The sequence below is a fragment of the Elaeis guineensis genome, chromosome 11 (genome assembly GCF_000442705.2).
Source record: "Elaeis guineensis isolate ETL-2024a chromosome 11, EG11, whole genome shotgun sequence".
NCBI classification, from domain to species: Eukaryota; Viridiplantae; Streptophyta; class Magnoliopsida; order Arecales; family Arecaceae; genus Elaeis; species Elaeis guineensis.
In genome coordinates, this window is record NC_026003.2 from 109135647 (window position 1) to 109148464 (window position 12818).

General features: G+C 37.5%; 1 protein-coding gene across 13 annotated transcripts; it reads right to left on the reverse strand.

The window, feature by feature from the left end:
• Nucleotides 1-555: 555 nt before the first annotated feature.
• On the reverse strand, nt 556-11656 carry LOC105054376 (protein CURVATURE THYLAKOID 1B, chloroplastic-like). 13 transcript variants are annotated; one of them, XM_073245603.1, is made up of 6 exons: nt 11069-11656; nt 10560-10943; nt 7069-7155; nt 6810-6872; nt 6077-6114; nt 556-1627 (listed from the first exon to the last, which is right to left on the reverse strand). In XM_073245603.1, exons 2-6 carry the CDS (start codon nt 10836-10838, stop codon nt 1570-1572), a joined length of 525 nt encoding a protein of 174 aa, XP_073101704.1. In that variant the 5' UTR covers nt 10839-10943; nt 11069-11656; the 3' UTR covers nt 556-1569. The 13 variants fall into 13 exon arrangements, 5 of the variants coding, with proteins under 5 accessions (XP_073101704.1, XP_073101707.1, XP_073101706.1 ...); XM_073245606.1 differs by lacking the exon at nt 11069-11656 and adding an exon at nt 7269-7348 and having other exon boundaries at nt 10560-10732; XM_073245605.1 differs by lacking the exon at nt 11069-11656 and adding an exon at nt 7248-7348 and having other exon boundaries at nt 10560-10732.
• Between the last annotated feature and the right edge of the window lie 1162 nt (nt 11657-12818).

A 12818-nucleotide genomic window follows, 5' to 3' on the forward strand; every position in this document is an offset into this window, starting at 1 on the left:
GTTGGAGGGTCCTTCTTTACATGCATCAATTCCTATCACAAAGTCCTCATGTTGCATTGTAACCAAGCATTAAGCCACAGGTTGGCATAATAGATCTAACCTTTACCTTTATGTGCATGAAGTCGCAATTAAAAGCTGAGGCTGTGTAGCTCACAGCGGTAATGGCATATATAGCACTTTAGCATGATTTTTTTAGCTCATACCAAGTCTATGAGGCACTTAAAGTTAGGTTTGTGAATAGCCTTAGTGAAAAATATAAGCATATTTCCAATGATAAGCTAAACAGGTCTTTTGCATTTTTAATTTTATTTTTGGTGCACGAGCCAAAAAGAGCACAATTTGTATCGAATAACTTAAGTCCACATGTTGTGGGGACCTTTTATTCCTTGAAGATTACCTGGCTCGTGTTTTAGTTCATCTTTCATTGGTAGCCATTTGTTCTCAGTCAAGGGGCAGTACCTGAGACGGTAAACTAATTTGAGGCCTACTTCTAGGTGGTTGGCCGTGCATTAACACCCACACAACAAGAGGCAATGCATACTTTACATCCTAAGGTAATAAAGCATGACGAATTCTCATGTCCATCAATCTTTCAAAAGAAATCCAACGATTACATGAGAAGATAGCGTGAAGTCTTTCATGCATGCTATTGGTATTGCTTACCCTTCCACACGTATTCTTGTCACCTTTCTCTTCATTAGTAGTTGCTTGGTTGTTCTTGGCTTCCTTCGAACATCTCCTGTAAGGTTTAAATTCTCCTTGAGTTGTCAGTTCCAATGTTCGATTTTGCTTAATTATCAAAGTATCTTCGCAGTCAATTGTAAAGTTTGTCACTTGATCAGCTGCATGCTTTTCCACTGAGATCAACCAGCAAACTCTGCTTTTCCACTGAGATCAACCTTTATCTGACACTCTCCGCTCTCCTCTTGTCTGCCTTGAGCAAGAGTCTGAATTAACTGCATGTTGTTCACTTTTTCCAAAAAATTAGAGTATATTTCACTGGGATTCTTAGTGGATGAGGAATAGAAAAATCTTTTGTCCAGAGGGTTGACAGCAAGGACAACACAAATATCAGTTTCAACCCTGTTTCCAAAATAATGATGTTAGTGAGCAGTCGCCCCATCTGGCACAAAAATGCACAATGTTATGTTACTTGCATGCACTTCTGAACTATGCCTGAGCACATCACAAACCAAGTCTATCACACCACAGAGATTGTAGAGCTACTCAAATTTCCCCAGAAAACCTCAGAGGAAATTGAACAAGAATTTCCACTTTGCGAGGCTGGTCCTGTATCAGCTCAGCCAAGAGGAGTGGTTGGCTTGAGTCTAACAACTAGGATGGCAGCCTGCTTAATAAGATCATAAATAGATAGGTATACATAATGTCAGACAGTGTGATTAATTTGACATATTGAATAAGGTTAGAGGCTTACGGCATATATTTTTGGAGCAAAATCATGAAAAACTACAAATTTCCAATTCTTGGAAAAAATAACTCTTCCAGTGAATGAGTCAACCTCATCCGAACACCTTCTGGGGCATGACATGATCATCTGTGGATGCTCAATTAGCTTCTCCCAATAATGTCATAACAGATATTCTTGATTTTTGCAATCAAAGCTTCCCTGAAATCCATTTAGCATATGAAGAATGATAACAATATGGTGGCAAAACTCTTACTAGGGGATATTTTCATCTAACAGAAAAAGAAAATAACATCTATTATTAATAATGAAAATACTGAGAATTATTAATGGTATATTGTTGTTCATATAAAAAGCCACCATCTCCAAATGAGATTAATTATATCAACTTGCTAAATTAAATGGCCTGGTCTATCCTTCAATGTTGTTGAAGTAATGATAGCCCTGCAAATAAAAAGCCACCAAAAAGGACTGATTTTTTCTTCATCCCAATCGTAATCTGACTCAGTAAGTGAACTCTCGTTTGATGAAATGGCAGGGCATTGTACATTGGCAAAAGACTATAAGTAAGAACTCTTGTCCTTAAGTAAATTGAATTTAATGTAATGGAGCATATGTGCTCTGTTTAAGATCATCACCATCCAGGAGGCAAACATAATGCCAAAGCAGAAGAATTAAGTTAAATCTGCTAACCATTGCACTCGGATAGCCTAACAAATATGGAGCAACAATATCTCATAGAAGGACAAGTTAGGACCAAACAAGTGGCAGAGTCCATGACTCCATAAACAAAGAAGATAAGAAGCGCTTCGACAGAGGCAGAACCAAAAGAAAATGGAGTAAATTCAGCTAATAATAAAGTCCAGTGATTCCTGATTAAATATTCCAAATGACAAGACTGAATAGAAGGATTCATAAAATATTACATAATAATTGCAGGTGATCAATAAGATGGAAAATAGTTTATCCCATACTTTCAGAAATAAGGAACATGGGAAATAGTTGTTTTAATTAGAGCATCAAATTGTGGTGTAAAAGTTCCAGAATATGAATTCAAGATAGGTACATCTCATTTGTAGAAAATTAATTATGCTTATGCTGGTGTACAAACTAAGGTAGATGAATTGAAAGTCATATGTCTAGGATTACCTAGACATACTAGAAGATGCAACAATGTTGGTTAGTAGTTAAAGCAGAAGCATGAGCAGCAGCGTAGGAAGATACAAGCATGATAGCTGCAGTGAAGGAGGATGCGTGAAATATGATGTTTTATAATTTATAAAGTTTTTCGACGATCAACTTAAGCCCCAAAACTAACATACATATCAATAAACACCAACAGAAGCTAGAGACGGTGATCAATACTCCAGAAAATAGGTAGCAATACCGCAGCACTGCATGTTAAACTGACATACATAACAACAGTAGAAAAAAAAGTCAATTGTAACTGATGAAGATTCTTTAGAAAGCTTCAAAAATTCTAATGCCATTCCCACAAGCCTGACAGTACAGCAGATGGATCAGCGTGCAGAGCAAACCTCTAATGTTGTTACAGAAATGACAATAGGACAAGCAGAGCATGTCAAACCAAGTATGAGATAGTTTCTGCAATCTAAAACTTAGAAGCAACCAAAATCTTCAAAAAATGACGAAGATAGAAGCACAAGAGTGAGAACAGAATCTACAAAAGTGATTGGAGAAGAAAAGAGAGCTTCAAGTTTTGAATCTGACAATCTCGTGAGATAAAATATGTTTCACAAAGTCATTATATAAGCACATAATTGTGATATAACCACAATGTGCTTCCATTCCAGGTGAAACTCAAAATCAATGAAAAATTTAAAATCTATAGTGCCTGCAATTAGAATTGTAGGAAAAGCAAATCTGTTCAAGTTGAAATGAATATGTTCAGATTGAATTTGCAACAAAAATAGGGCAGCCTATGGTCAGGATCCAGATATTGCAAAAAGACAGAAGAGGTGGTTATATGTTGATCTAGAATGATACAGGGGGCTGAAAAATCAAATTTTTGTACTCAATCAGGTCCCTTTGATCTGGTATCATGTGGCACTGAGTATTAAGAATGTAGAGCAGTACTTACTGTATTGTCAGTGTCTTTTTGATCATCCAAAGTCCAAAATAGTATGAAGGTGAAAGTTAATTGCCACCGTAAGAATCAGAATCCAGTAGCTAAAGATTCTATGGTATCTCAACATCAGTGGTGGATCCACCATCCAGAAGCCGCAAACAAAGTTTATGATGGTTGCAGTCATTCCAAAAATCAAATTATCGGTCTTGACTTCGCTGTCACACAAGAATCAAAACACCACGACTTCACTGAATACTGATAAATTTTGATAGCAAATAGCAAATCATTGGATCCTAAAGTTGTCCCAGAGACTATCTTTGACAAAGTCTGAGAAAGGAATAATGTGAACATGAACTTGATCTCAGCATGATCATGACAAACCTAAGATTTCTAAGACTATGATCTGGAGTAACCATCAAACTTTGTCCTACCATCTTGAGGTTAGCTTTGTGAATCCTGATTGTTTGCATCAATTATTCTATTTAAGGGCTGTCTCTGAAGTTACTGGATGGCTCATCAACCCTTTTCCTACAATTTCCACTAACAATAGCTTCAGCCTTCCCCTCCTTTTTCTTAGACCTTTTAATACATATTCAAGCACATCACCATATGAAAACCTCCTCATAACTTTTTACACGTGTCCATGCCATCTATATCAATTCTCAGTCACTCTAGTTTCAAATAGTGCAATATCCATGTTTCCTCTAAATGTATCCATTTTGCAGTCTATCTTCCTACTTCAATCATCCAATCACTTCAACAAGATCATTCGTGCTATATTTATAGCATTCTCTTTTATTTTTTTTTTCTTTTATTGCCCAACATTTTGAACCATTTATAGCAGCCTAACTGTGATTCCTTGATTTATCAAAGCATGCATTGATCACATAAGACCTTAAAAGCACTTCTTCATTCATCCACTTAGCTCTAGTTCTAATTGTTATCTTCTTTTGTATATTTGATCCATGATAACAAAACCTGTTGTGTTATGGTACTGTTGGTCATGAATTTTAAACCATATAATTTGAGAGAACATTTTGAAGAAGGTATGTGATGCATCAAACCAACAATTTGGACAGTATCCAATGTAGGTGCAGTATTTATGTTATTCCATTTTACAAGTATGGAACAACACAATGAAAAAGAAAGAATCTAGAACTCACATGTATCACAGTGGTGTTTGTACATTGAGAATGAGTTTTCTGAATTAAAGTCTTGGCAGCAGAAAAAGAATAATGACCAGAACCATCATGGCCTAGAAGTCTTCTTGTGAGGCAAAAGTTTCCATCAAGCAAAAATTTTATATTTTGCAGATAAGCAAGGACAAGTAATCATTAAGCATAGTCTCATGATCGGTTGGTCCAATCCTGTATTGCCAGTATTGTTCGTGAGGATTCAAGTGCTGATGCTGGTGGTTGTGCCAGCCATTGGCTGGCATGGCAAGTGCTGAAAAAAGTAAAGAAATATCTGATAGCTCTTTTTATAGAGATATGAAGCCATATCATCCCATGTTGAACCAGCGTGGGGGCTGGTATGACTTTATAAGCTGCAGTGCATTGTGTCAAGCACATATGCATGCCAAATGACTTCACCAGCCTAGTGCAAGCACAGGATGGTAACTAGAACCTGAACACTTGATTGGTTGCCATACAGATTCACACAGGTTAGAGGAATATTTGTCATATTCTTCCACCTTATTTTACCTTTGTGGATGACACTACAATGCAATCACTGCACAAGGATACATTCAAGACTGTTAGGAATGTTTAAGAAATAATAATTCCCTTGCCTTATGACAGATCTCTGAACGATGCATATATATATGCATGATTCATGAAAAATGCAAAACTGAACGTTTGTGCACATAAAAGAATACATCAATAGTAGTATAGAATTATTTTAGGTATATTATAGATAGAAGCATTTGATCTCAGCAGCTAATGAAAATTTATGATTGCAATCAATGATTGGAATTACATAATTTACTAGTCATCCCGGCATTTTTTTGCCTCCAATTCATACATGATTTGAAAGCATTTTTCTTGACTTCATGTAAGATGTTCACTGTTACAATGACATTCAGAAGGAAACAAGATGGCTTGAGGTCAACAATTTTCACATGCCTTCCACTAGTAAAGAAGCATCCTTATGAAATATCAAGATCAAAACTTCAAAAGCTAACTAGGAAGACATGGTATGTAAATCCTGAATAGAAATATTGCTTCTGTTGCACAATTCAGGTAGCCCCCATAGAGAACATGAAGAAGGGGATTCTAGTAAATTATCCGAGTATCATCCTAATCTATTGCACTTAAATGTGACTAGCTATTACAACCACAGATTTCAAGCTTGAGAAAATATAATTAATGGTAACTTATTTCATTTTGCGGAACAATTGCCTATCAGCAGATAAGTGATTCTATCACCACCATGTCAGGCAGATTGCGATACTCAACAACATACTGAAGTTTATGTCATAAAAGGGGTTTCCACACATGGCAATGATAGGACATCAAGTTGTAGTAGAGGGTATGATTCAAAGTAGTGGAGTTTGAGTATACCTGTCAGGCTTGAAAACCAGGTCACGATATGCAAACCACTGTACATAGAACAAAGAACAATCAGTAGCAACATATGAAAGTCAAAATCAACAAATAATATAAGTTAACAATCTAATGTAACAGTTTAAAGTGTAATTAACGATTCATCAACATATAATAAACTCAACATTACACTTTTCTTGCATGAAGTGCCAGAAGAACAAATATAAAATTGTCTTCATGGTGTATTTAAACTTGGGGTATTCACTAAACAGGATCACTAATATGCAAGTTTCCATGATTCAAACTGAAATAATGTTTTTTACACGAAAAATGTGCTATGTAAATACTCCTCATATACAATAAATTTAGTTGCCTTGGGTAGAAACTATGGGTGCTGTGGATAACAGCTCTAAATCCTCAATAGAAGATTCTCTCTATTCCATTTTATCACAGAGGATCGAAACAAAATTGGAGTCAGACTATGTACTTTCTTTGCAAATACATACCATTCATCACCAGTTATATAATGATGCAGTAGACTTTTGGCTTATGAAAATGATATACTTCAATAAGAAACAAGATTCTTTACAATGAGCTAATTGGACAGATCATATATATTTTTGTAGTATGCTAGATGATTCCATTGTGATACCACACATGGTTCTGTGACAAAACGAAAAAAATGTGACTTACAAATTCTCTCTTATTACATATTATGTTCATAAAAAATGTACTGTGAGCAAGAACTTACCCCTGTGTAACCGATTCCTGCAAGCTCAAGAGCACCAGGAACTACAGGAAGCCTATCAATTTCCTGCAAAAATATAATAATTTTTCTAAGATCTTCATCAAGAATCTGAGATATGTCATATAGAGATTAAATTTCCTTGCAGAAATTAAAGATGCTTGGTTTTGAAACTATTTGATTGTGGCATTGACAGGCGACACTATGCTCACCAACTACTTATCTATATCATTGCTGGGATTGGTAATATCATGTTTTTAATTACTGAGATCATTCCGCTGGTGCTCCAGAGTGCAATAGCACCAACAAATGCTAGGGAAGTCACTGCATGCTTGTCTTCGAGTCTGTCCCACTGTCTACAAAAAGAGTCATGGTTCAAATCTTATATTGCCAAAAACATAGACATGATATCTATATACCAAAACATAATAATGAAAAACAGACCGCAGCTTGTATGCTTTTTACAATCTCTGGAACCTCTGTCACAACTTCAGCAGGTGTGTCTCCTGTGGCCATCGCAATAACATTTCTTGCAATTTTTTGACCTAAATCAGTAGAAAACAAAATGGCAGCATTAAGTTAGCTCTTTCTCTGTTTTTCTCTTGCATTAATAGAGTTCGTGTAGGCAATAAGGCTGCTAACATGTGCTTTTTTATTGAATTTTGGTATCTAATATAACTAATGGCAATAAAGATCGTCAGCAGACAACATACATCAACCTGGGCTCACTTTAAAGGCCATCCTTCACAAAGGACCAATTCTTTTTTGAGATAAAGTCAGGCACCTAATGCCTAACAAGCTTTCATTGAGGCACCAAGGACCAATGCTTAAATAACAGAACCAAGGATTCATGTATTATGCCAGGCAGGCACCTGATACCGGTTAGATCAAGATAAATAGATGTTGAGATTTTCAGATTTTGTCAGGGGAAGGGTATTGGAATACAAGGTAGCTTTTTGAAAACAGCACAGTGATAACGAGTGAGATAGCAGGCTAACATGATATCCACTTTGCTGATTTTCATCAACATCCACTGCTTTCATGGTTCAGACCGCATTAAACTATTACTGCAAATGTTGGGCCATCATATTTATATGGATTCAAATAAATCAGCTGTTATAAAATTTCTTAAGCTAAGTTCCAGAAACTGTTGGCATGAGAACATAATGCTAAAAATTCAAATTATGTGCCTTTTGCAGAGTCATATTGGTCCTAGAATTCAATCTGGTTCAAAAGTCAGTTGCCTACCATATAGTCAAATAACTCTCTAGTATAAGTTGATGTATGAATGTCCTTTTGAGGCATGCAAGCTCTTGAATCTGATTTCAAGTATGCATACTGGCCAGACCATGTCCATAACTTGGTCCTACCAGGAAATAATAATTTCTTTACACCCCCTGCATCTCCCCCCGACAATGGAATGCACTAGTTAGCTTTACTTGCATTGGAATAATTTCGCCATATAGCTAATGCAAATAATCCTCAAAAACAAGGCAAAAGTTTGCTAAAATAAATTTTCTAGTGGAGCATATTGGAATAGAGATAAGTTTGCTACAAGGAGATTTTAGATGTATCTAGAAAAAGAGCAGGAATTTATTTTTTAAGCAAATGGTGGCTAGCCACCACTAATTTCATTCACAACATGAAATGGAGAGACAAGTTAGCTAAAAGCCTAAAAAAAAAGAAAAAAGGAAATACAGACACTGAAAGCTCATCACAGTAGGTAGAATTCACACCCACTCCTAACCTGAGAAACAAGAGTGAACACTATATATTCACACAAAAAGTCCACCTCAAGCTACAAAATAAAACAGTCACCCCTTTACAAACAGAACAAGAATGTCAGTTATCCTCTCTGCTGAGGAGCCCTTGCCATCCCATAGCATGATTCTTTCAATGATCTCTTAAACTTACATATACAAATCCTCTTCAGCCTTGCCTTCTCAAGGGAAATCCCTGCTCTGTGCTTCCTTTTAAAAACCTGGATAGTTCCTTAAGTGACATGAGGATTCCGGTGCATGATATCTTGTTTGGATCATTTTCCATTACAAGCATGGGTTTTGATCAAACATCAACTTGAGATGCTCTAAAGGTGGTGATAACTAAAAGCATATAAAGAAGAACTATAAAGAAGCTGAAGAATAGAGGAACAGCTAGAGAGAAAGGAGGAATGGAGAGCAAGCAGAGAGTTTAATTCATTTGACAGGCTGTGCACCCTTTATTTGTTAACTAAATATATAATCCTTTCCTTCATTTACAGTTTAATGACTAAATTTTTCTTCTAATGATGGCTGGCTAACCCAGAAGTATCAATTGAAATATAAACAGGTCCAAAATCCATATGTTAAAGCCCATTGCCTAATATTAAGCAGACTTGTATCTACCACATATGCATTACAGGGATCATGATTAAGAAAATAATTAATTATTAAATCATCCGAACTCCTTCTTAAGCTAGAGAATTGAAATTAAAGGATTTAGTAATACTCAGAGAACTGTCTTCTTGACAAGCTCTTATGAATTATTTATTAGGTAGTCCCTTGAACCTGATATATGAATGGCAAGTTCCTTATTTTTTTCATTCTTCTCTTAGATGGAGCGGCAATATTGGCTAGATTTATTATGGCTTGATTATTCGAATATGACATTATCGGACTTTTCATCAGGAATTTTGTCTTGGTGGGAAGTGATTTCAATCATAGACCTAGCTGGATCCTTCACTTTACACAAAGTATCTGAATGGACATGACATGACAAGGATGTGTGATCCTTGGAAATTGGTCTAGAAAATGGAAATGCTGAGGGAGTTAGGTGGATTTGAGAGTTGACATGCATCCACTTATAAGACTCATTAAGAAATGCATATAACATGGTTCACATGCAATGTGAAGCAAGTGCAATGGACTAAGTAGATTCCCTTACGTAGAAACATAAATTTAGTCTTTCTAATGCTCCTTTATGCTATCCCTAGGGAAAGCCACTAGGTCTTGGCAGTTGGCACTCTACCCTAACAAGAAAACACAAACGGGCAACAAACTTGATCAAAGAAAAGACAAGTGAACACCAAAGAGAGCTAAGGATATAATTAGTATGCAAGGGAATTCCTCCACTTAGAGTTCTCAAACCTTGCAAATATTCTGGACTGCTACAACCTACAAATAAAAGCCTCCTCTCCACTTCAATCCTTCAAGAGACCTTAGGTTTTTACCAAGTGGATCTCATTCAACAGTTAGAACTCTTCAGAATTTCCACAGACTACTCAGTCCAATTTCCACACCATATACATAATGTAGAATGCCACAGATCAGAGTTCCTTGTTTCCATGCCATAAGAAAAGCATCACAAGCATTGCAGTTCAACCAGTGCATGTGCATTCCGATAAACCATGACCTGGGGCAAGACTGCAGTCCTCAACACGGGAGACCAAATTCAGACCCAGCAATAGATCTAGCAGCCATGGTTCCTCTTTCTATAAGGCAAATGTGTTAAGCCAGCAACTAAGTATCTAGGCTTTTAAATTTTCTGTGGAAAGATTTTAATAATATTTGACTATGAACGAGTGTGCATATTTTATTAGATTCAGCATATGCTAAGAATGGTTAAGGATAGTTTGCAGCACATTCTTTTCTTCCAGTCATAAAAAAGCAATTAGAAACATAAGATCCGTACTTACTAAAATACTCCAGAAGCAAATGGATTTTGAAAACAGAATGTTTTTGTAATTTAAAAGAAGAATAACTCAAGAGCGGGACTCACAGTAGGAGGCAGTCTTCCATGACTAGCGGCCCATCTGGGGAGGCTCGGGGACGCGACGTGGGGCGGCGGAGGCAGCGTCGGGTGGCCGACACAGTGCGGGGCCTCCTGGCGGGCGGCGGGCGCCTTTCCGTCGGCTAGAGCCGGCGAGGTGAGGCCACGAGTGGCGCTGCTGGTGGTGGTGGTGGAGGCCATGGCTCTCAGGTCTCGGGAGATTGGATACCTCCCTCCCTTTGATATGTGCATCGGCGGATTGCTCATCACCACTCGTTCGTGCGGCATCCGGGTGGTGCTGAGATAGGAGAGGATGATAGAAATCTAATGGCTTTCTCTAATTGGCGCACCAGATCAGTTATTTCTCGCCAGTCACGTCTTGTGTCTGACCACCTCAGCATAAGGAGAGGGGAAAAAGAGAAAAGAAAATAAAATAAAATAAAAGAAGCGCTCTACTTCGAGAGCAAACGGAGCCCAAGCCGCCCCTCTCTCTTGAGTGAATGGCGGAGAGCTAGTACCTGGAGAGTCAGGGAACAGCCTCCTCCATAACTACAACCAGGTCAAGATTTTAGACTTCAGCCTCGCCAAATTGATGAGTCCGGAGCAATCCAGATTCTTCACCATGATGAGGGGGATAAGAGGGTTCTTGCTTCGGAGTGGCTGACCAACTTAGCGATCTCAAATAAGATAGATGTGGACAGCTTCGAGATGGTGTTGTTGGAGATAATGAGAGGGAGGAAGAACCAGTTGGAGGAGAGCTGGCAAGGCTCGAGCAAGTCGACCGGTGGGGTGATCGGGAGGCGTGATTATTTTTCAATGGTGGTGGTGGAGGGGCCCGAGAGGGGGAGGTACGTGGAGCTGGCGGACTCGAGGCGGGAGGAGAGGGTGAGAGAACCGGAGATCACGAGTATGATGAGGGTAGCTCTGTGCTACCTCCACCAGGAGACCCGGCTAACGTCCAGCATGCCGGCGGTGGAGGGAATGTCGGAGGGAGTCGTGCCGGCGTGGGAGCCGTAGGTGGAGCATCGAGGCTTCTGAGGGTGTATGGCCGAGGGATCAGGACGCGCTCCAAGTTTGCTTCGAGAATGTGTGCGCTCAGGGAGGGGGGCTGAGCACATTTCCTCTTTTCTCACTCTTCACACTGAGGTGGCCAGGCACACGACGTGGCAAAAAATAATTCGCCTGATGTACCAGTGAGTTGGTGCACCTGGAATAGGCTATGATTAGAGCCCCGCACCGCACACGTGATGCCTAATAAAAATTATTGATTATGATCATTCTACCACATGTATCTTATATTATTTAATAAAAAATTATTATATTAATTTAAAAAAATAATTTTTTTATTTAAATCAATAAAAATTATTAATTTGAAATTAAAATATTTTTTTTCAAAATTTTCAAATTAAATTTGAATAATAATATTTTTTTTCAATAATAAATATTTTAATAATTTTTTATTGGATGGTGTAAGATACATATGGTAAAATAATTATAATCAATAATTTTTTTTAATAATAATATTTTTAGATAGATATTTAGATATTGATGATAATAATTTTTAATTTTTTTATTTTTATATTTTTAAAATTAATATAAAAGAAAAGCAGATCAGATCAGATAAAACAAAATCCAACATTAAATTCATGATAATTTTACTAACTATATTAGTTAAAATTTTTTAAAAAGTAGGAGTGACAATTAGTTGTTTTGAATACAGGTAAGGTCAAAAAATTGTCGATTAGAATCGATATATTTTGTTAAATATATAAAATATAAATTTAAAATTAATATTTTATTAAATAGATAATCAGATTGGACCATATAGTCCATTTACTGAATGGATCAATCAAATTAAATGAATTAAATAAATTTTTAATAGATTATATGAGCCTAAGTTGATTAGACAGGTTAAGTTAATTGGATTAAATCGATCTGAAATGGATTGAGTGTATTTTAACTAGGTTCCAACAAGCCTTAACTATTCGACTTAATTATAAAATAATCCTGTTGAGATATACCGACCGATCCCTCTCACGCCGACTCACCATCGGGCCTGTCTGACCGGCACCCGACTCTACCGACCGATGACTGCCGACACCGATCGACCGAAGGTATGTCGGTCGGGCAGACCCTTTCATTCCCGACTGACCGAACGACAGAGTCTTCTCCGACTCCCGCAACGCACCAGACTGACCGTCGGAGGGTCCCTGGATCTTTACCCGACATCCCACAACCAAATACCGACGTATGGCCGGTCGACTCCCC

What these genes read in the sequence shown, in the direction of transcription:
- LOC105054376 (XM_073245603.1), bottom strand. Translation starts at nt 10,838, where the DNA reads ATGCCGCACGAACGAGTGGTGATGAGCAATCCGCCGATGCACATATCA. An exon ending in ATGGAAGACTGCCTCCTACT is followed by an intron (nt 7,156 to 10,559) that starts GTGAGTCCCGCT and finishes TTTTGTAGACAG; the next exon opens with TGGGACAGACTCGAAGACAA. An exon ending in GCACCAGCGGAATGATCTCA is followed by an intron (nt 6,873 to 7,068) that starts GTAATTAAAAAC and finishes ATATTTTTGCAG; the next exon opens with GAAATTGATAGGCTTCCTGT.